The sequence below is a fragment of the Furipterus horrens genome, unplaced genomic scaffold (genome assembly GCF_987537825.1).
Source record: "Furipterus horrens unplaced genomic scaffold, mFurHor1.1.pri manual_scaffold_5, whole genome shotgun sequence".
Lineage (NCBI taxonomy): Eukaryota > Metazoa > Chordata > Mammalia > Chiroptera > Furipteridae > Furipterus > Furipterus horrens.
The window spans coordinates 192,870,354-192,890,621 of NW_028327175.1; the positions used below are offsets into that span (position 1 = coordinate 192,870,354).

The 20,268-nt window shown below is 40.9% G+C and overlaps 1 protein-coding gene across 1 annotated transcript; it reads left to right on the plus strand.

Moving 5' to 3' along the window:
• The first annotated feature begins 262 nt into the window (after positions 1 to 262).
• On the plus strand, positions 263 to 15,361 carry PNLIP (pancreatic lipase). Its single transcript, XM_090278659.1, has 13 exons — positions 263 to 293; positions 433 to 478; positions 1,605 to 1,759; positions 2,334 to 2,456; positions 4,365 to 4,499; positions 5,436 to 5,547; positions 6,707 to 6,826; positions 6,925 to 7,044; positions 7,578 to 7,696; positions 9,815 to 9,944; positions 11,011 to 11,119; positions 11,690 to 11,854; positions 15,239 to 15,361. The coding sequence occupies exons 2-13, from the start codon at positions 433 to 435 to the stop codon at positions 15,300 to 15,302; spliced, it is 1,398 nt and encodes a 465-aa protein (XP_090134785.1). The 5' UTR covers positions 263 to 293; the 3' UTR covers positions 15,303 to 15,361.
• The last annotated feature ends 4,907 nt before the right edge of the window (positions 15,362 to 20,268 follow it).

Genomic DNA, 20,268 nt, shown 5'->3' on the forward strand with positions numbered 1-20,268 from the left:
TGGACTAGAACATTTACTACGTTGAAGTTATGGTGATTCTGAGCATTATGTAATCAGACTGGAAGAGAATTGTTCCTATCCACCCCTTTCTCATCTTCCCACGAGCACTGTGGAAAACTTTACCTACTCTATCAATTTGGGTTTATTTATGATTAAAATTAGAAGTAGATCGTTGGCACCTCCTCTCATTTCATGTCACTTTTCCATGGAACCACTCAAAAAGATAAGGCTTGCCTATAAAAGGACCTCTGGATCCCATCTGGTTGTGAGCAGGGCCTGCCGGAACTGCCACGGTGAGTCAGGAGCATGTTTTCCAAGCCCCGTTTATCAGTATTTACCTATTTCCTCCCAGCAGTCTAGCCACACTTGAATTATGCCAATCTTTTACAAATTAATTTAGCCAGCTTCACTCTTATTTTTAACTTTGTTTAGATGCTTCCCATCTGGGCACTTGCGCTGCTGCTGGGAACAGTAGTAGGTAAGTAAATATATTTATATGGAGCTCAATACTTTCAAGAAGGGCTGTGCTGGCTGAATTCAAGCCACAATGGGGACGAGGAGGAGCCAGAAAAGTGCATGAGTAACAGCCCAGGTGCTTGGAGCGAGGTGGCCAGACAGAAGCTAAGGCGCCCGTTACATTTGAATTTCAGATGAACAACATGTCATCGTTTTCTTTAAAAGATATTCATGGTTTATCTAATACTCTAACTTGTGTTTTTATTTGCTGAATTTAGCAACCCTAGCTTGATGTTGTGTGGAGTTTGAACCTGGCTCCACCAGCCACCAATGTTTTCCCCTGAGCGACATTCTTAACCTCTCTGTGCTTCATTGTCGCCATCTGTGAAACGGGCATATGCTACCACCCCTCTCACAGGGTCGCTGGGGGACTTGGGTAACCTAACGCATGTAAACCATGATGCTCAGCACCCGGCACAGAGCGAGATTTCAAGGACACGGCCCCCGCAGCCGCTGCTCCTCCTCCTCCTCCTCTCGGTCTAGACTTTGTCCTCCTCAAGATCCCTTCCTTTGCGTTGTTCTTTCTGTGGGGTAGCATATAAGCCTCGAGTTGAATAAAACCACGGATTTTCTGTTTGATTATTTGGGAGCAGATTCTTCTTCACGGGAATCCAGGATGCCCCTTGCACAGAGGTCAGAGACGTAAATACGCAATCATTTGGAGATACAAAGTTTTGGCCTTTGCATGAAGTGAGTTCCCCACCCAAAACCCAAAGCCAGAAGACGGCTGCAAGGGGTTTAGCCTCACCTCCTCTACCAAGGCCTGGGGACAGGAGGCTTCTTCTTTCTTGGGCACCAATGGCCCAGGAAAGATATATGAGTTGAGAGGCTAAATGGGGCACCACACAGAGAGATGAGGGGCATGAGGGGGTCCTACATGGTAGAAATGAGCAGCTGCAGCCTGTCTTTAGCTTGGACATTGGCTACTGATGCTGGTCTGTGAATGTGTAGAAGGAAAGAAGTTTGGGGATGAGGCAGAAGAAAATGTGCCACAAAATATAAGTTAACGCATATTTTGCCAGAGAGACCATTCAAAAAGAACATTCTGGTTCAACTAATATCCTTGAAACCCTTCTGGGTGATTGCAGGAAAGGAAATCTGCTTCCAAAGACTTGGCTGCTTCAGCGATGATGCCCCATGGGCAGGAATTGTGGAAAGACCCCTCAAAATTTTGCCCTGGGGCCCCAAAGAGGTCAACACCCGCTTCCTCCTGTACACCAATGAGAACCCAAATACTTTTCAAGTAAGAGTGCTCATTGTTTTCAGAACTAAGTTCCATCTGCTTTATGTGATAAGGATACTGAATTTTTAGTCTTTTAAAGATAATAAGTCAGTGGAATTTACCTCTTTGTAGGCCTTTAGGACCAAATATTATCTTATGTAACTTTGTTTATAAAGGTTTCATTGTCTTGATGTTACTATTCTTATCCTACCTCTATGGTACCATTTAATAAATAATTTAAATATGGATATATGTATATTTATATATAATCTCATTATTATATTTATTATTTCAACATATTTTTTGTATGTAAAATACACACACATATACACATAAACCCTTCCATTGCATGGAGATGAGACCCCCTACCACCAATATCATAGCAGACTTATTATCCCAAGTTGAACAACTGCCAACATCTCGTGCCATCTAGAAAGTAGCAACCTGAGGTTGGCTGCAGATAGCCTCACTGAAATGGGAGAACCTTACTCACAAGGCTCCCGAGCCCAGGCCGTCTTCTCCTCCTACCACCTCTCTCCACGTGTAACCAGAGGCTACAAGAAACCTGACATCAAACACTTTTCTCCCCAAACAGGAACTCGTGGCAGATCCATCAACTATTGAGGTCTCCAATTTCAAAACGAATAGAAAAACCCGCTTCATTATTCACGGCTTCATAGACAAGGGGGAAGAAAACTGGCTGGCCAACATGTGCAAGGTGAGGCATGGTGCTCTCTTAAGGAAAGATGGTTTCTGGCATGATCATGAACCATGGGGGAGGCACAGGCCCCAACCAATCAGGACAAATCCTGGCCACGGTGACACTGGAGGAGCCCCTGATTCTGCTGGGCCTTGGGCTTCCAGGGGAGGTCCAGGAGGCAGACGGGATGGATGGAGCCCGGCACTGTCAGGGCAGCAAAGTTGGCAGGTGTTTGGAGCTTTGGGTAGTAGTTATTCAATAAAGAATACAGAGGTACTTCAAAATTTAGCAACACATGTTGCTCTACCGGTAAACATGAATTGCATTTCCAAGAGCTTTTAATTTCTTTCAATAGGTTTTCATTTCTCTATGAAGAGTTAATATACCTCATTCTGCCCAAAAGAATGAGTTGCCTTTGATTTTCTCTTGCTCCTTTGGGCTCTCCTATGCTAACGATAGCTAGGAAAATTGTGTGGTTTTCCCTTCTGGCTTCTGTTGTTCTCACAGAGTAGTGATCCTATTTTCTTTCATTTGTCTTTGGCTGTGTGGCCTGTGGTAATGAAGAAGTTTTTTAAAAGACAGAAAATGAAACAGAACAAAATTTTCTAGTAACTGCTAGATAACTAACAGCTCAAGGAACATAATCATTGATTCATTTATTCATCAAGCCTCTGTGGCCTGTCATGTCTTCAGAGATCTCCAGAAAAAAAAGACACTGAGGTCGTTATAATACCATTTAACTTCAGACCTGTCTATGACTCAAGCCACAGGCTGACTGGGGACAGCTCCTGAGAGTTTCTGCTGATCTTCTGAAGGCAGCCAAAATGAGCAGGAGAATTCTCTTCCCAAGTTTAGAAATAATCAGTAAAACTATAACTTATCTTCTGAAATAACTTAAAGTTGATGATTATGGGGGGGGCGGGTAATAAATTACTATGCAGCAGTAGAGAAAAAATAAGTGATTCTCATCTCAGGAAAATTCAGACCTTGAGATATATGTGTATAATTTATTTCTGAGATCTCAAAAGCAGATGTATTTTTCTGGCATTTGACTTGGTTTTGACAATGCTATTGTACTTCGATGGAGAAAAGTAGATTAAACTCAGAGGTTAAAGGCCCTGGATTCTAGTCCGACTCTACCCACGACATTAGCAAATTGCTTCCCCTTTTTGAATTTTTGCATCAGTAAAATGAAAGAGTTGGAGATGAAGTCTAAGGCTGCTTCGCTCTTCTCAAATTCTTCTTGGAAAAAAATGGTGAGAATATGCATAAACACACACTTAAACAGAATTCCTGCCAGATCTAATATTCATGAAACGATTGTGGCTCCCTGTTGGATAAAGCTTCCAGCAGCTATCCAGTAGACTATGCTTCTATGTGAAATAACTCTTCAGTACCATACAATAAAGCATGTTTGTCTAAAAGCTTTGATTAGTTTTCCCATTATGGAAAAGCTTACCCATTTACCTTCAATATATTTATTTAAGGAGTTCCTAACATAGTCTTCCATTTATACATTTATTTATTCATGTGATAAATATTTATTGAGCACCTACTGTGTGCCGGGAACTGTCCATGCTACTGAGGATACCGCGGTGAACAAGACAGGCAATGTCCTGGAGTGTATTCTAGGAAAAGCTCTAATGAGACAACCCATTGTACCACATTTTATATATTTTTCCCTGAAACAGGTGTCTATGCAATAGAAATCCCAAGCATCCAGTCCCCATTATGGCCAAACTTCCGGTTTGGAGTCCATGTTAAACTTTAAAAGGGAATCCACATCCATAACAGACTAGAAGTTTTGTTTATTACATTGGGGTCAAAAGCAAGCATGAGTTGGTAAATCCTAGTCCTCCGATGTAATAATTGGGAATTAATAAAGATTCGGAATCACTTACCTGTTTATTGTGTCTCCTCCCCCAGAACATGTTCCAGGTGGAAAGCGTGAACTGCATTTGTGTGGACTGGAAGAGTGGCTCCCGAACCGCGTACACCCAGGCCTCACAGAACATCCGGATCGTGGGGGCAGAAGTGGCTTATTTTGTTGAAGTCCTTCAGGTAACTTTTATATGTCAAATCCCATGCACACTGCTCTCTGGATTCTCTTTCAAAGGAAAAAAAAAGCTGTGGTTTGACTTTCCCCTTTATTTGAAAAAGAAATGAAAAAAAAAAAAAAAAATCCAGACTTGGGATTCATCTATATGCTTATGAAGGTCAACAGGCTAGTTTTTCTTAAATATGTTATTATTCAACCAGGCAGGCTGTTTCTACTGGATTACCCCAGTATTTCTTCTAATTTTGCCAGCTATTAAATGGCATTGACGTGATAATGTCAGCCTCAAGATTAAACCAGTTTTTTGTTTTTGTTTTTTAATTTTTTTAAGATTGTATTTATTGATGTTTAGAGGGAGGAGAAGGGAGGGAGAGAGAGAGAGAAATATTGATGTGAGAGAGAAACATCAAATGCTTACTTCCTGTACACACCCCAAACTGGGGCTAGGCCCACACCCCAGGCATGTGCCCTGACTAGGAATCAAACCAGTGACCTTTTGCTTTGTGGGACAATGCCCAACCAACTGAGCCACACCTGTCAGGGCTATTTGTTATTTTTTAAGAAAATCACAATGATAACAAACTAACCTGATCTATTAACTAAAAACAAAAACAAAATTCTAAACTTAAAAGTGCCTAAATAATTGTTTTCATTATTATTTTCTAATCCAAATACTTGCTTCACTATTTCTACGTAACAATTCTTTATATCCATCAAAGAGTCTCTCAACATAGTAAAACAACAAAATAAAGCCCTACTTCTACCAGTTTAAATGTTAAAACCATCATCATTTTTTATTATAACTGAAAAACTGTGAAAATTAATTGCTTTGAGGGAAGAGTACGTCTTCTTACTCAAGTGCTCAGAGGTTCCCGTTCCATGTCCATCCTGAGTTTTTCACTGTTCGAAAACATTCTGAAGGAGTCTTTTTTCCCCAACAGTCGGCATTTGGGTACTCCCCATCCGATGTCCACATCATCGGCCATAGCCTGGGTTCCCACGCTGCTGGGGAAGCAGGAAGGAGGACCAATGGAACCATTGGGCGGATCACAGGTTGGTCAGAACAGTAAAAGCTACAAAATTAGACTACGTGTAGCCTCTGAGATGTCTGAAAGGATGGACATTAGGTGCAGCCTGAACTGGGCCACGTGATGAGAAGCCAGTGTGTGTTGAGGCCTTGTGAATGTTTTATTGATATCAGTCTTTGGCCTACTGAGCTCTGCTGAGCATATAAATATTGCATGTGACTAAAATGTGAATGGAAAACATCTTGAGGTTTTATTTATATCTATTTCCTTTTTCCAGCATCACAAAGGACAAATTTCATGACCAGGGTAAAATAGCATAAATAATAGAACAAATAATAAATAGAATTAAGACGAAAGAGCTCAAAAATGTATGATAAATTATATTCTGCTTCAATAGCAATTGGTGATTAGCCCAATTTCCATCAAACACAACCCAAGAGAATTGAGTGGGAGGCAGGCAGGTGGTCAGGCGGCCCGGGGCTGCCAAGTCTGCATGCTGCTAATTAGATAAAATATATTATTTTACAAATCTCAGACTACTTATATTTGGCTGATGGGGTCACATGTTGGATACTCAGGTCCTAAAACAACCCTGTGAGTGTATAAGAAAGACTTTGCTCCCCTCCATTGGAGAGGTAACTCAGAAATGGCCACTTTCCTCTTCTAGCCTCCAACTGATTTTCTTTTTAAAACTTTGGTTAAGTTGGTTATGTTTGGATTGGTGGAGGCAGCTGGAATGTTTGTCATTAATTTGCAGGAGGGAACGTTCTTCCCCGTGGTCTGTAAATGTTTACAAAAGCCTAGCCAGCCAGGCACTATGCGAAGCCACGCAAGCCGAGGTCATGGCTCATGGGAGGTTAGAGTATAGTGGGGACTCTTTCAGCCCGAGCACCTATTAGGGGTGTTGCATCTCCCAGGGTCTGGCTTTTTCCTTGTAACTGCTGCTAGTGACCAGGATCATCTCAGTGACTTAAGTATCCACAAGTAAAGCAAAATTCCATGAGTTGGGGGCAATGCCCTTTAATGGGAATAGTACAATAGACGCAGATTTACCTTCAGAAAAAGGTGAGGTAGCAAAGAACTAGCTTAACACTTTCATGCGTAACTCACGATGACCGTCATGAAGACAGATGTATGTGCAGGGACACTGATGGATGTTGACATGACATATCTTGTCACTTTAGGGTTGGACCCAGCTGAACCTTGCTTTGAGGGGACACCCGAAGAAGTCCGATTGGACCCCAGTGATGCCATGTTTGTGGATGTAATTCACACAGATGCTGCCCCCATAATCCCCAACATGGGTGAGTTTCTCAATTCGTCCTCCTGGAATGTTTATTGAGTCTAGACATTAGAGTATTTTAGAGGGTTATCATCTTTTCTATATTTTAAAATTCTTCAGGATTTGGAATGAGCCAAACTGCAGGACACCTGGATTTCTTTCCAAATGGAGGAATACACATGCCCGGATGTCAGAAGAACATTCTCTCTCAGATCGTTGACATAGAGGGGATCTGGGAAGGTAAAACCATTGTGTGCATGAGAGGTTTCTCTTGGGGGGAAATTTGTGTTTTGTTTTGCTAAACTTACTAAATATTTTGGTATTGTACAGCTCTCACATTTTCTATAACAAAGGACTTTTTAACTGTATCCCCAAGCTAGGGCCTTTTCACTGGGGAAAGTGAGCATGAGAAGGCTGTAAGAAAAAGAAATGTGTTTGCAGTCAACTTTCAAATTCAGGGAATGCGTTACTAAGTTACAGTTATATCTGTATGAACCAATATTTTCCTTCTGAAGTGGCTTTTCCATTTCAAAAAAAAGAGCTATTTTTCTATTTCAAAAGCTATAGAATAACTATTATTACCTTAAATAGTACTTAACTTCTAACTTCATCAGGAATCCTAAATATGGTTCATAAATGATTTTGTTCTGTGACCCTCATGAATTCACACTAATTAGAGAAACTTATCCAACAACCGAACTATTACCTTATCATGATGTTAACTTGGAAAAATAAAATCTGTCACTGACATGAAATCATGCCCGATTCCAAAGGCTCTCGTGACTTCTTCGCCTGTAATCACCTGAGAAGCTACAAGTATTACTCTGATACCATCCTCAACCCGAACGGCTTTGCTGGGTTCCCCTGTGCCTCATACAGTGCTTTCACTGGGGTAAGTAGACGCCCCCTGGTACCTATAGAATTTTGTGACCATCATTTCTCATGGCTCGTGTGGGTCACTGCCCATGACATGCATTCAGTAAATGTTGCTATACATCTGCCACACTCCATATACTTTTAGTCATATAAATTTATTTTAATAGTGATAAGGTGCTGGAGAATTTTCAAGAAATGGGCTTGTCTGTCTTATTCACTCGCTTCTGCGTGTATCAGGTAAAGGTTCAATCTTGTTTTTGAAATAATTCTAAGTTAAAAATAGTCTAGAAATCTGAGCTGTGGCTATAGGATGCTGATGAACATGGAAAACTTGTCATACATGCTGACCTTGTAAAACTATATAATAATGGACATATGGATATTTCTGTGCAATCTCATACTTGTCAAGATTTTTTTCTCAGTTTTCATCTTGTTTGGTATTCTCTAGTTATCTAGGTTAAGATCTTTCAATGTGATCTGGAATATGACATACCCCTGTTTACTTTTAATTGCTTTTCCTTACACCATAATTTTTTCAAATAAAAATGTATAATTTTTACTACAAACCCTTTTGAAAAATAAGAAATGTATAATCTATTTCATTTAATAAATAAAATTTCAAGTAACAAGTCAGCTGAAGTCATAATTACCAAGGAGATAAAATGTAGCGATGAAGAGAGAGAACATGAATCCGGGTTTCACCTTCAGAATGCTAAATGATTTGGGGCAAAAGACTTAACTTCCCGAAGGCAATTTCTTTATTTCTAAATGTAAATAATAATGGGAGACTTCACAGATTTGGTGGGGGAATTTAACCGGATGATACATGTTAATTGCTTAGCCCAGAACCTAAAATATCATAATTAGCAGTCAACACCTATGAGCTGTTATGTGTGTGTTTGGGGAAGGTGTGTGGTATATTCTATTCACAGTACAACTTACATATACAACCAGAACACCCCCCTTTCTTTGGTCTAACTTATTGTTGTCGTCTTCCCATAGCCCTATTCTCTAGGTAATGGGGAAAACAGACAAACAGAGAAGCTTTAGGTTTAATCTAACTCAATAATATAAACAGTCCTTTTAGGTGGTGCTCAGACAGTTGTATAAGAAAAATTCTCAGCCTTGCAGATTCCTCAGCCTTTCTCTCCAGGCTGGTATTGGGCAAGGTGATCATGGTGGTGGTGGTCAGCATGTCCTGGGCAGAGGGAGAACTCGGGGGTCTGCCTCAGTGATGAGCCCGTGGCAACTGTCTGCTGATGAATTCTGGGAGCATCTACTTATTTTTGGCTCAGGCAATGCCCTCAGAGAGCTGTGGGCATTCTTCCTGGCTCGCTTAGTCTGTCTTTAGCTTTTGCTGGATGCCGACCTGGTCCTCGGCGCAGTCCCCATCTGGTTCATTGATCCAGGAGTGGGACAACTTTGCCCTTCCACAGTGGAAATTGCTGTTTGTCCTTCCCACCCTGTTCCTCCCTTTCCCTCTCTTCTTGCCACAATTCCTTGGCCCACAGTTACTAAATGATATCCATCTTTTCTAGACCCCAACCTATGGCTAAACCTTAACAACCAACTGGGGCATTTTCTCTCCATACAGAGAGAATTCTGAATCTGAATTCTTTAGCCTTTGATACACTAAGTAGGAGCTAAAAGAATTGAGAAAAACCTGGCTTTTGAGCCTTTTGTCCTTCTGCTGGGTCCTATTTTGAGGTCAGTAGCTGATCATCACTTCTTGCTCTGTGTCTTGCAAACTTCGTAAAATAAATTCTACCTACCTGCAGGCATATATATGCATATATATATATATATATATATGCATATATATGCAGACCTATATAGACCTGGGGCGAAAGGGGAAAGATTCAAATATGTATATCTAAATATTTACATAAATTCTCTTTTGTGTGATTTTTATAATATTTTTGTTAGTATTGTGTTATTTAACAGGGAAATTGCTGATTCGTCATTTTAAAATAATGAGATGCATGTTTAACCTTTGCTGAGACACTGTTATGTCTATTTTTACCATCAGAACAAAATTGGCTTTAGAATACTTGGATTGTAACACTTGAAAAAAAAGAGGATGCGCTATTATAAGAAACAGCCTCTTCATCCATCACTTCTTTGTTTCCCATAGAACAAGTGCTTCCCCTGTCCGAGCGAAGGCTGCCCGCAGATGGGCCACTATGCCGACAGGTTTTCTGGGAAAACAAAGGGAGTTGGCCAGACATTTTATCTAAACACTGGTGACGCCAGCAATTTTGCCCGTAAGTCTATTTGATTTGCCTTAAATTCGTAATGCTATGTATTTTATCATGTCCAGGAAAAATGCATGAAATTCCTTTTCTGCACCAAAGTTTTTTAAACACCCCATCCCACTGTGGAAAAACACCCAAATGCTGGGCTCAGCCAATTTGGACGGTAGAACCAGGTTTAGGGACTGAACTATGAATAAGACAAAAATAGATTTCTTCATATTTGATTCTGGGGCTGAATTTAGGAGGCTTCTTCTATTCCAACCTCTTCATAGTCAAAAGTTCCAGTGAACAAAATTCTGACGTTTTGTACAAACAGAAAAGTAATCCAGGAGAGAGATGGCAGAGATAGGAGAATGGAAAGGAATGGAGAGATTCAAGAGGTATTTAGGATTGCAGACTCCGTGGGTGCCGGCACCTAGGGGGTGCGTGGGTGGTGGAACATGGGGACAGACTGCAGGTCTCTCTTCTAGCTAATGGAGGAAGAAAACGATTTGGCTGGGAATCAATGAGGTTAGCTGCATTGTAAAAACTAAAGCCTGATTTTATCCCCTCCCCCCCAATAGTCCACACTCAAAATGGTAAAACAAACAAACAAACAAACAAAAACACTGATAACTTATTATTAACTAATACCATAATTGGTTACCACAAATTGATACATCGCCAAAGGCAATGGAAAGTTGAATTGTCAAAGTTTTGAAAATTTATGTAGACTATTTAGACAAAGATGAGAGTGCCCTAACACGTGATGCTCGGTGCAAATGAAGTAAATTGATACTAATGTCATAGTGTATCGTTTTCTGCTTACACTTGAACAGATAGTTCTTTCAACATTTAATAAGAAACTGTTAGGTTAAAAAATCAAAAACAAAATATATTGCTTTTTCTCTTGCCCTTCCCTGATGCCTGTCCTCTGAATATTGGGATAAAAGGAATGTCCGTGACTGTTCGAAGAACTACCGATACCACAGATAAGCTATTCAGACTTCAGCAGGAGTGAGATTCAAGTTTACCTGTTCTTAGTGTGTCTTGTCTGCAAGCTGACATTCTGCACATTCTCTGTCACCTCATGCAGGTTGGAGGTATAAGGTGACTGTTACTCTGTCTGGAAAGAAGGTTAGAGGCCACGTGCTAGTTTCTTTGTTTGGAGACCAAGGAAACTCTAAGCAGTATGAAATTTTCAAGTGAGTAAAATATAACTCTCCGCTTCTTGAATGTTGGAATACCCCACAGAGCCGATGTATGTCATGGGCACAAGAATTTATTCATTTCTCTCGGAGTGTGTGGTATTGCCACATATCATCAAAAAGAAGAGGTTTTTTTCACCCTTACGCCTTAATACATTTCATATTTTTGTTTCTAATGTTTTTCTCTGCTATGTCCTGAGAAAACCCCAGATGTTTACTTTGATGAGTAGCATCTGATTTATAATCGATAAATAATTATTCTATCCAAAACAACTGGGAAAAGATGATATAATGTCATCATTTATGATATACTGGGAAGATATGACTAAAACATATTTGAAGTTTTATTAAAGGAAGGATAACTTTAAAGCAATATAAGTTATTAACAGTAGACAAACTACCGCTGAGTTAGCATACATGTCTGCACTTATTTAATACATCAGAGTGACAAATGTACTGCTGATCCTCAACTTAGAGGTGCCTCATAGCTGGTTTTAGAAACATACATATTTGTATGTATATTTAAATATGTTCATGTATATTTTTATTAACTTTTTAACTCCCAAGGGGCGTTCTCCGACCAGACAGTATTCAGTCCAATGAAATTGACTCAGACGTGGATGTTGGAGATTTGCAGATGGTTAAATTTGTTTGGTATAACAATGTCATCAACCCAACTCTCCCCAGAGTGGGAGCATCCCAGATCACAGTGGAAAGAAATGATGGAAGACAGTAAGTAATAAAAATCCAAAGAGATTTGACCTATTGAATCACCTTTATAGTTCTAGTGCCACTGAAAACTTATTTGAAGTTAAATCTCTTACAATGATTCTCCTCCACCCCAGCCACAGCTGCATCCTAATACCTTTTCTTTCTTTAGGAGAAAGTGGAGAACTTTAGGAACACCACTTTGATAGATTTGTAGTTGAGTGTTATGTCATCTCACACAAGTTGGGTTAGGTTGAGAATCTGGTTTCATGATCTAAGGTGAGAAGAATGATTTCATTTAGCAGCTGTGCTCTGTGCTATGTGTGTGCTTAATATGTGCGTCTTCTCCAAATGTCCTGGCCCTGACCAAATTGCCACTAAAATTATCAGGAAAACCACTTATCAAGAAATACAAATAGACTGTTCTGGATCATTGGCCCTATCAGTGAAGACAAAGGTCAACTTTTGGTTCTAACCAAGACTAATGTGTATGTGAGCCAAAGGGTATTTACCATGGTGAACCACCAGAAAAAGTGAATTGATGACGATAACAATAACAAAACCAATATTAGCCCAGTGCTTGAAGGTAAAGCCAAATTCCAAGGCACAGAGCTGTGCTGCTTCTGTCAACATGTCACTCAGTCCCCGCAAAAGCCCAATGAGGCTTTTGCTTCTGGCAAAGGTGGGGTAACAGTGGTCAAATTCCTCTTCCCAACGAAACAACTGAAATTCCAACCAAAAGTACATACAATAACAGTTATTAGACACTGAACATGAGGCAACAAAGGAAAGTGACCCCTGAGAGACAAGAAACAAATGAGGTGGAGCCTTGCAATTGTCCCAGCTTACTGCCTAAGAGGGTTTTCAGGATGTCGCACAAGGAGGAAAATTTCAGGCAGAGTCCAATGAACTCCCTCAATTAAGAAGACAGAGCAAAGACTCCAGAAAACCCAAGGCAACTAGATTTCAAAGAACAGAATACCAGAGAGGAGAGAGCTACAGAGAGAATCTCAGAAATCTGGGAAGTTCCCTTGAATATTCGGCAGAGCACTGAGCAGCACCTATGTGGGAGGAAACGAGCCATCGCCAGTGAAATATGCGTCTGAAAGGATTAGAGAGAATAGCGCCCAGGAATCTTGCAGGGATGGGAAGGGCACCTGTGTCCACAGCCAAACTGGAAAAGCTCACAAGTCAAGAAACATTGTGTAGAATGTTTAGGAAAGTCTTCCCTCAGTTGCAGGAAATCATTAGCCTAGATTGAACAAAATCTGGAAGTTTCTAATTGTTTCCAAATAACTGAACTGCAACCCAAAACGGAGCTTAAGAAAATTTATGGGAATACAAAACTATCCAGCAGCAGACAAACTAAAACCCACACAGTATGACATGAAATAAGTTTCTCAAGTAGAGGAAAAATCAGGACAATACAAACTCTGATGAAGATGGTAATCAATCAATGGAAACCAAATCAGAACTGACACCAACGTTGTAATAGCAGACACAGACATTGAAACAGCCGTTAAACTCGTATTCCATTTGTTCAGAAGCTCATTAGAGGTATGGCATATATGCAAGGAGATCCAAGTTGAGTTTCTAGAACTATAATATTTGAAGTAAGAAAACAGGGTGGGGCAAAAACTAGGTTTACTGTTGTGAGAATGCAAAACACAGTTAATTATTGTATTATTTATTAATTATTGTATTATTTATTAATTATTGTATTATTTATTAATTATTGTATTATTTTTCTGTATGAATGTAAACCTATTTTCCCCACCCTGTACACTGGATACAATTAACAGCAGATTAGACATTACAAAAGAAAGATTAGTGAATTTGAAGGCCTAAAAGAAACTATTCAAAAAAACACACAGAGAACAAGATTTTTAAAATAGAAAGAACATCAGTGAACATTGAAATAACTTAAAGAAGTGTATTATACTTCTTGTTGAAGACCCTAAAGGAGGAAACAGAAAAATATGTTTGAAGAAATAATGGCTCCCAAATTTTCAAACTTGATGAAAACTATAAACCAACTGATCTAAGTGATGTAACAAGAAACATAACGAAAACTAACCAACACACATCAAAATCAAACTGCTCAAAACTAGTTATAAAGATAAAATCTTGAAAGCAGACAGAGAAAAAATATACATTCCGTAAAGAGAAATAAGGACCATAATTACAGCAAATTTCTCATCAGAAACAATGCAAGTCAAGGAAACAATGAATCAACATCCTTGAAGTACTGAAAGGAAAAAAAGAAGTTAACTTAGAATTCTATACCCACAAATTCGTAGTTCAAGATGAAAATGAAAGACTTTTCATACATACCAAAGCTGAAAGAACTTATCACCAGCAGGTCCACATAATGAGAAAAGTTAAAGGAAGATCTTCACAGAGAGGGGAATTAGACCAGTGGAAAATAATCTGCCAAAAGGAACTAAGAACCTAAAAAATAGCAACTACATTGAAAATACATGTGGTCTTTAAATACTATTACTTAAGTCTTTGAAAATAGTTGACTATTTTAAGATGATGGTAATATATGGGAGGGCTATAATACATGTATGTGTAAAATACGTGATAATGATACCATAAAGGGAGGAGAGAGAAATGTAAATATCCTATTGTAATATATTTATACCAAATGTGAGTTGATATATCATTTGAAGGTAAAATGTGATAAGTTAAAATTTTATGGTATAAATTCTAAAGCAACCACTAGAAAAATAAAACAAAAACTCTAGCTAATAAGCACACAAAGGAGATAAAATGGAATTTTTTAAAAATAAGGTATAAAAAGATGAAAAAAGACTAAGAATATGTGACAAGTAGCAAGATAATAGACTTGAACCTAACCATATTAATAACCATATTAAATGAAATAGTCTAACTGCAATAATTAAAAGACAGAGATTAAAATTAGATTTAAAAAAAAATCAATACTCAATTATATGCTGCCTATGTGAAATATACTTTAAATATAAAAACACAAATATATTACCAGTAAAAGGACAGAAAAAGATATACCATTAGCCAATGTAACCCCAGGGCCTCAGAATTTTTACTCTGGCTGATTTCTTGTGCCGTTGCCCTGCCTCTTCCTCGGCCATGTCAGCTGACAACATGCCAAGTGTTTAGTAGGCGCTTGTAGAATGTGACCAGTGAGTCTTCCCTGTCCTTTGAGGACACCTCCTCTCTCTGCTATTGCACAGCCATGAAGTAACATTGGAAAGGAGAACCCAGTCCTTTTCATGGAAGAGAGGTCGTCCCTCCAGCAAGGTCTGGTCCCAGGCACAGGGCGCGCTCCTCACCCCGATGGCGGGGAGAGCAGAGCCTGGCCTCGGGCTCAGCACACCGACTGTGGCTGCAAGGAGCTGACCTTTCGTTGTCTTCTCTCCGCAGGTATAACTTCTGCAGTCAGTCAACGGTGAGGGAGGATGTACTGCTCACTCTCACGCCATGTTAAGAGCCTGCTGACGTGTGACCACTGGATCTTATTGCTAATAAAATCTATTGGTGAAGCAAGACATTCCTTTCTTTGTCGTCATTGGTCTATTTTATCCCATGAAACTTTTGGATGCAGAGACTGAAATCCAAACTTTGGGTTTAGTCTGGAGAACCACAAATGACTATTGAATTCTGCTGCTATTGTGTGGCATTGAACTTAGAAATATTGTTCACCTGATGTTGGCGTCACATCCGTTACTACTGTCGCTGATGTCAGTCTGATTACTTAAGGCAGATGGCCAGGTCCAACATGACCCCCACTGGTGGGCACACGTGGCAAGTACACAGTTTTGCTGCTTGTTGCACCACCACCTCCTACTATCAGGAGAGAGGAGGCATAAGGAGGGGAGGACAGGGTGTTTCTGATGCCTCCTAACCGCTCCCAGTGGGGATCCCTCAGATGCCCCTCCTCTCTGCAACCTCTTTGATTTTTCTAACACAAAAATCAATGATCCTCCCAATGGTCCCCATGATAGAATCCACATTCCTTAGGAAGACTTGCAAGGGTCCTCTTGGGCTGGCTCCCACCTAGGGCTCCAGCATCAACTCTCACCACATTGCTTCTGGAAGCCCACATTCTGGCACTGTCCGCTGAAAGGGCACTGACCTTGGATGCTGCTGGACCTTTGTGCAAACTCTTCCTTTCCCAAAGATGTTCCTCCCCGACTTCCTGTTTAACTCCTAATGATTAACTTCCTGTCTGTGTAGGCACTGTTTCTTCCAGGAAGACGTTCTTCGCCTCCATCACCCACCCCCGCCCCCTAAGTCTGGATTAGAGGCCACCCCACTACATCCCCAGTGTACCCAGGACTTCCTCCGTCTCAGCACTTACCTCTTCATATCACAGTCACTTCTTTACTTGCCTGTATAGCCCATATGTGATCTCCTTAAGAAGCTTGCATGTTATGTGTGCCTGGTTCAACAGAATGCAGAAGAATGTCTAGGCTGTGGGAAAGATTTAGAAACTAGCTTTCTCAGAACAAACACTTCTTTGGAATTAAGGGGCCCTGAGAGACCAGCTTGACCAACCCTACGTTTCCCCCAGAAATGATAAGATGCTTCTCTATCGAAAGGACATGGTACCTGAACATTCTTAACTTGAAATTGAAAGAGAAAACAAAGACAGAGCTGATTGGCTGGAGGGAAACAGTGATTCAGCTCCATCTGGATGTGTAGACAGGGCAGATAATAGCTGGAGACCTCATCTTTATCTTTGTGACCTTCAAGAAATTATACATTTTGAAGATAGAAGAGCTGTCTGATGGAAATGAAGTCATAGTTTCAAAAGAGATCCACAGACTTGTGTGAATATGAATCCTGCCTGAAATTCCTGAAGTGGAGCGGAATCTAAGTTCATTCAACATATTTCAATTGTTACTGTTTGAAAGCCTCACCTAGAAATCTTCCATCTGGGGCCAAAGGAATTCATTGGTCTAGGAGGCTCTAAAGGAGATGCAGTTCAGACCCCAGCCTTGCTAGGGGCTTAGAACAGTTACATCCCCCAGGGCATTGGAAGAGGAGCCAGTGTATCACAGGACGTACAGCGCATGTTGACAAAATGTGGGTGTGAGGAAAGAATACACCCTTTACCGATGCTGTGTGCCCAAGAATGGTGGCAGTGACAGGACTGCCAGCTGCTCTCTCTCATTCCCAGGCCTGGATGGGTGGAGTTCCTATATTGGTTAGCTACTGCTGTATGACAAACCACCACCAAACTTAGTGGCATTAGACAGAAAGAATATATTAGTAATCTCTGGGTTAGTCAGGTACTTCTTCTAGTCTTGGCTGGATTCAGCCATGCGTCTGTGGTTAGAGTGTATTGAATCAGCAGTGCTGGTAACCTTGGCTACATCTCTCACATACTCGGAGGTCAACTGGCTTTGAGCTGGTCCAAGTGATTACTCCCAACACAGTGAATGACCAAATTGAGTCACAATCTATCTACCCAAAAGGATGGAGAAATAGACTTCAGTAGTTGCTGAAAGGAGCTTCAAGATCACATTGCAAAGGGCGTGGATATTTGGGGGGGGGGGGGGTGTGAAGACCTGTGACTATTTTCACAATCAATCTATCACTGCTGCTCCCTCCCAGGGAAGCTGAGGCTGAGGAAGGTCAGGTGTCAGAAGGGTTTTCACAGCAATGAGTCAGGCCAGGCTCCAGGCTCTGGCCTTCCTGTCCCGCCTTTTCCTCACTGCTGCCCTCAGAAGTAAGGGCACCTGTTTGGTTCCCTCACTTTTGACTTTCTCCATGACAGATGCTTCTTGTCAAACAGCTAACACCAATGAATGGAGGGCTGCTGCTGCTTATCTCAGAACAACACAACAGTCCTGATTAGCAAATCTGATCAGAAAATCCAGTCTCCACAGTCATCACTCACTCTTCTATTAATATAAAAAAAAAAAAAATTACCAACTTTATTGGGATGACCTTGGTTAATAAAATTATATGCATTTCAAGTGTACAATTCCGTACTATATCATCTGCATATTGCATTGTGTTCACCCCACAAGTCAAGTCTCCTTCCGTCACCATGTATTAGACCTCCTTTACCATCTTCTCCCTCCCCTCCACCCCCCTTACCCTCTGGTAATCACCACACTGTCGTCTGTGTCTATGAGTTGTTGTTTATCTTGTTCATTCATATATTGCTTGCAGTTTTACATCCCACATGTAAGTGAAAGCATATGATTCTTGACTTTTTCCATCTGACTTATTTCCCTTAGTGTGATATTCTCAATAGCATTCACTCTTGATAACTCATGCGAATCACCTCTTCATTATTTCAAGGTATGATGAACATTATACTTTTAAAGAAATCCCCTCCCTAGCAGCACTGAGCCACCAACTGTGCACTTTTGTACAAATTTAGCAAAGCCACTGGCTTAGAATTGCTCTTTCCTTTCTGTGGAGCCACACACCTCTTGCGGTGGCTGCCACCCAGCTCACAACTTCAGCTCCCTGTTTGGGTGCGGAGGGGTGAGTCCCCTCAGCCTGGCCTGCCCAGTAGGAGCCACTCCCCATTGTTAGCCAATTCACGGACAGCTCATGACCTAACCAGACTCATCAGCTGGTAATTAAGAATGCTGAGCTGAGATGCACATGGCCCAGGGATCCCTGCCGCAGAATCAGGTCCAAGGCAGAAGGTCGCCGAGCATGACTGGAGTTTGCAGGATGGTCCCATTTCTTGGGCTTCCCCGGGTCTCGTGGTTCAACAAATTCATGGATTCCATGAGATGCCCCAATATTCTTTCAATAAATCTCTGCATTTTTAAAATTTAGCTAACTAACAAGAATTGATTTCTGTTGCTCACAACCAATAGAACCATAACAGTTCTCTAAAAACGTACTTGTTTACGTAGCTAATGGTCTGTATTTCACTGTTGTTTCAGGAAATGAGGGTGAATAAAATAACCTACATACACAGACACATATTAAACGTACAGATCTTTTATCCCTGAAATTCAACTTTAGGAATTTATCCCACAGTTACACCATGCATGCGGAAAGTGACAAATGTATACGAATATTCACTAAGACATTGGTTGTTGTTCTTTTTAAGGCATTGTTCTTAGTAGTAAAATATTAGAAACACCAAATGTTCATCAATAGAGAACACACCAGCTCTGGTCACCTTTGGGTGGTTTCAACCACTGAACATACAGGTAGGGACCGTTCCCTTGGCGTGGACATGGAGCCCACAGATGAACTTGACAGTGAAGTCAGCTAAAAAAGAAAAAGGCACAGGGGCCTCACCCATGGGCAAAATGGGACAGACCATGTGTAATTATTTCTCCTAAATCTAAGCTATGCCCTCTCACCGTTCTCAGCTCTGAAATTCACTGAAAATAAGAATAAAACGCCTATGAAATCTATTCATGGCACATTTATTCTTTCATTAATTCATAACCAAGTCAGTGCCAGGCACAGTTCAGCAGCTGGGATACAGCAGTGGCCAAAGCAGATGTGGTCTCTGTCCTCAGGGAATGCATTCGAGGTGGGAGAAGCATGACTACAAATAAACAGGTACATAAGATAGATAATTATAACTTGTCACAAGGGATCTGAAAAAACAAGGTGCCAGAGAGCGGGGGCCTGAGGTCAAGTGGGGAGACTTCAGGGATGGTCAGAGATGGCCTCACTGAAGAGTGACATTAAAGCTAATTATTGAAGGATGAGAAGGAGCCAGCCCAATGCAGGTCTAGGGAAGAGAGTTTCAAGTCATGGGAACAGTAAGCACAAAGGCCCCAAGATGGGAAAGGACTAGGCACGTTGGATGGAGGCCCATGTGGCCATGTGTGGAGGGCAAAATGGAAATCGGGTAGGAAAGAGGTCCACGAGGCAGCCAGGGCCACCTGACATCTCCCACCAGCCCACTTACCTGTTCACTCACCACTAGATTGTCACGAGGCTCCTCCTTGGTCAGCGCTGAGATGTCAGGGAAAAGTGTGAGACCTTTGACATCACCAGCATCTCCCTACACCACCTCAGCAGACTCCCAACGCTTAGCTAGCTCATCACATAGGTCAACCAGATGGCTCAAGTCTGGCAGTGTAGCAAGGATGTTATTTTCTTTTCCAACTTATTCCATGTAAATAATTTTCTTATCCTATGTAGTTAACACTCAACAAATCTTGTTGATAACTTGCTCAGAACACCTGAATATTCAACAACTCCTTGTTTTACTCCGTGCAGATTGGATTCAAATCCTACCTTATCACACACTATCTATGTGACTTGGGAGACGATATATCTACCTCTCTGTGCCTCAGTTTACACATATGCAAAGGGAAGCAAATAATGGTACCTACTTCATGAGGCTGTTGTAAGACATAAACTAAGTAACAAGTGTGAAATGTTTGGTTGCACGTTCTAAGCCTTAATAACTGTTGGCGATTATTTTTTGTTATTCTGGGGGGAGTCCTTTC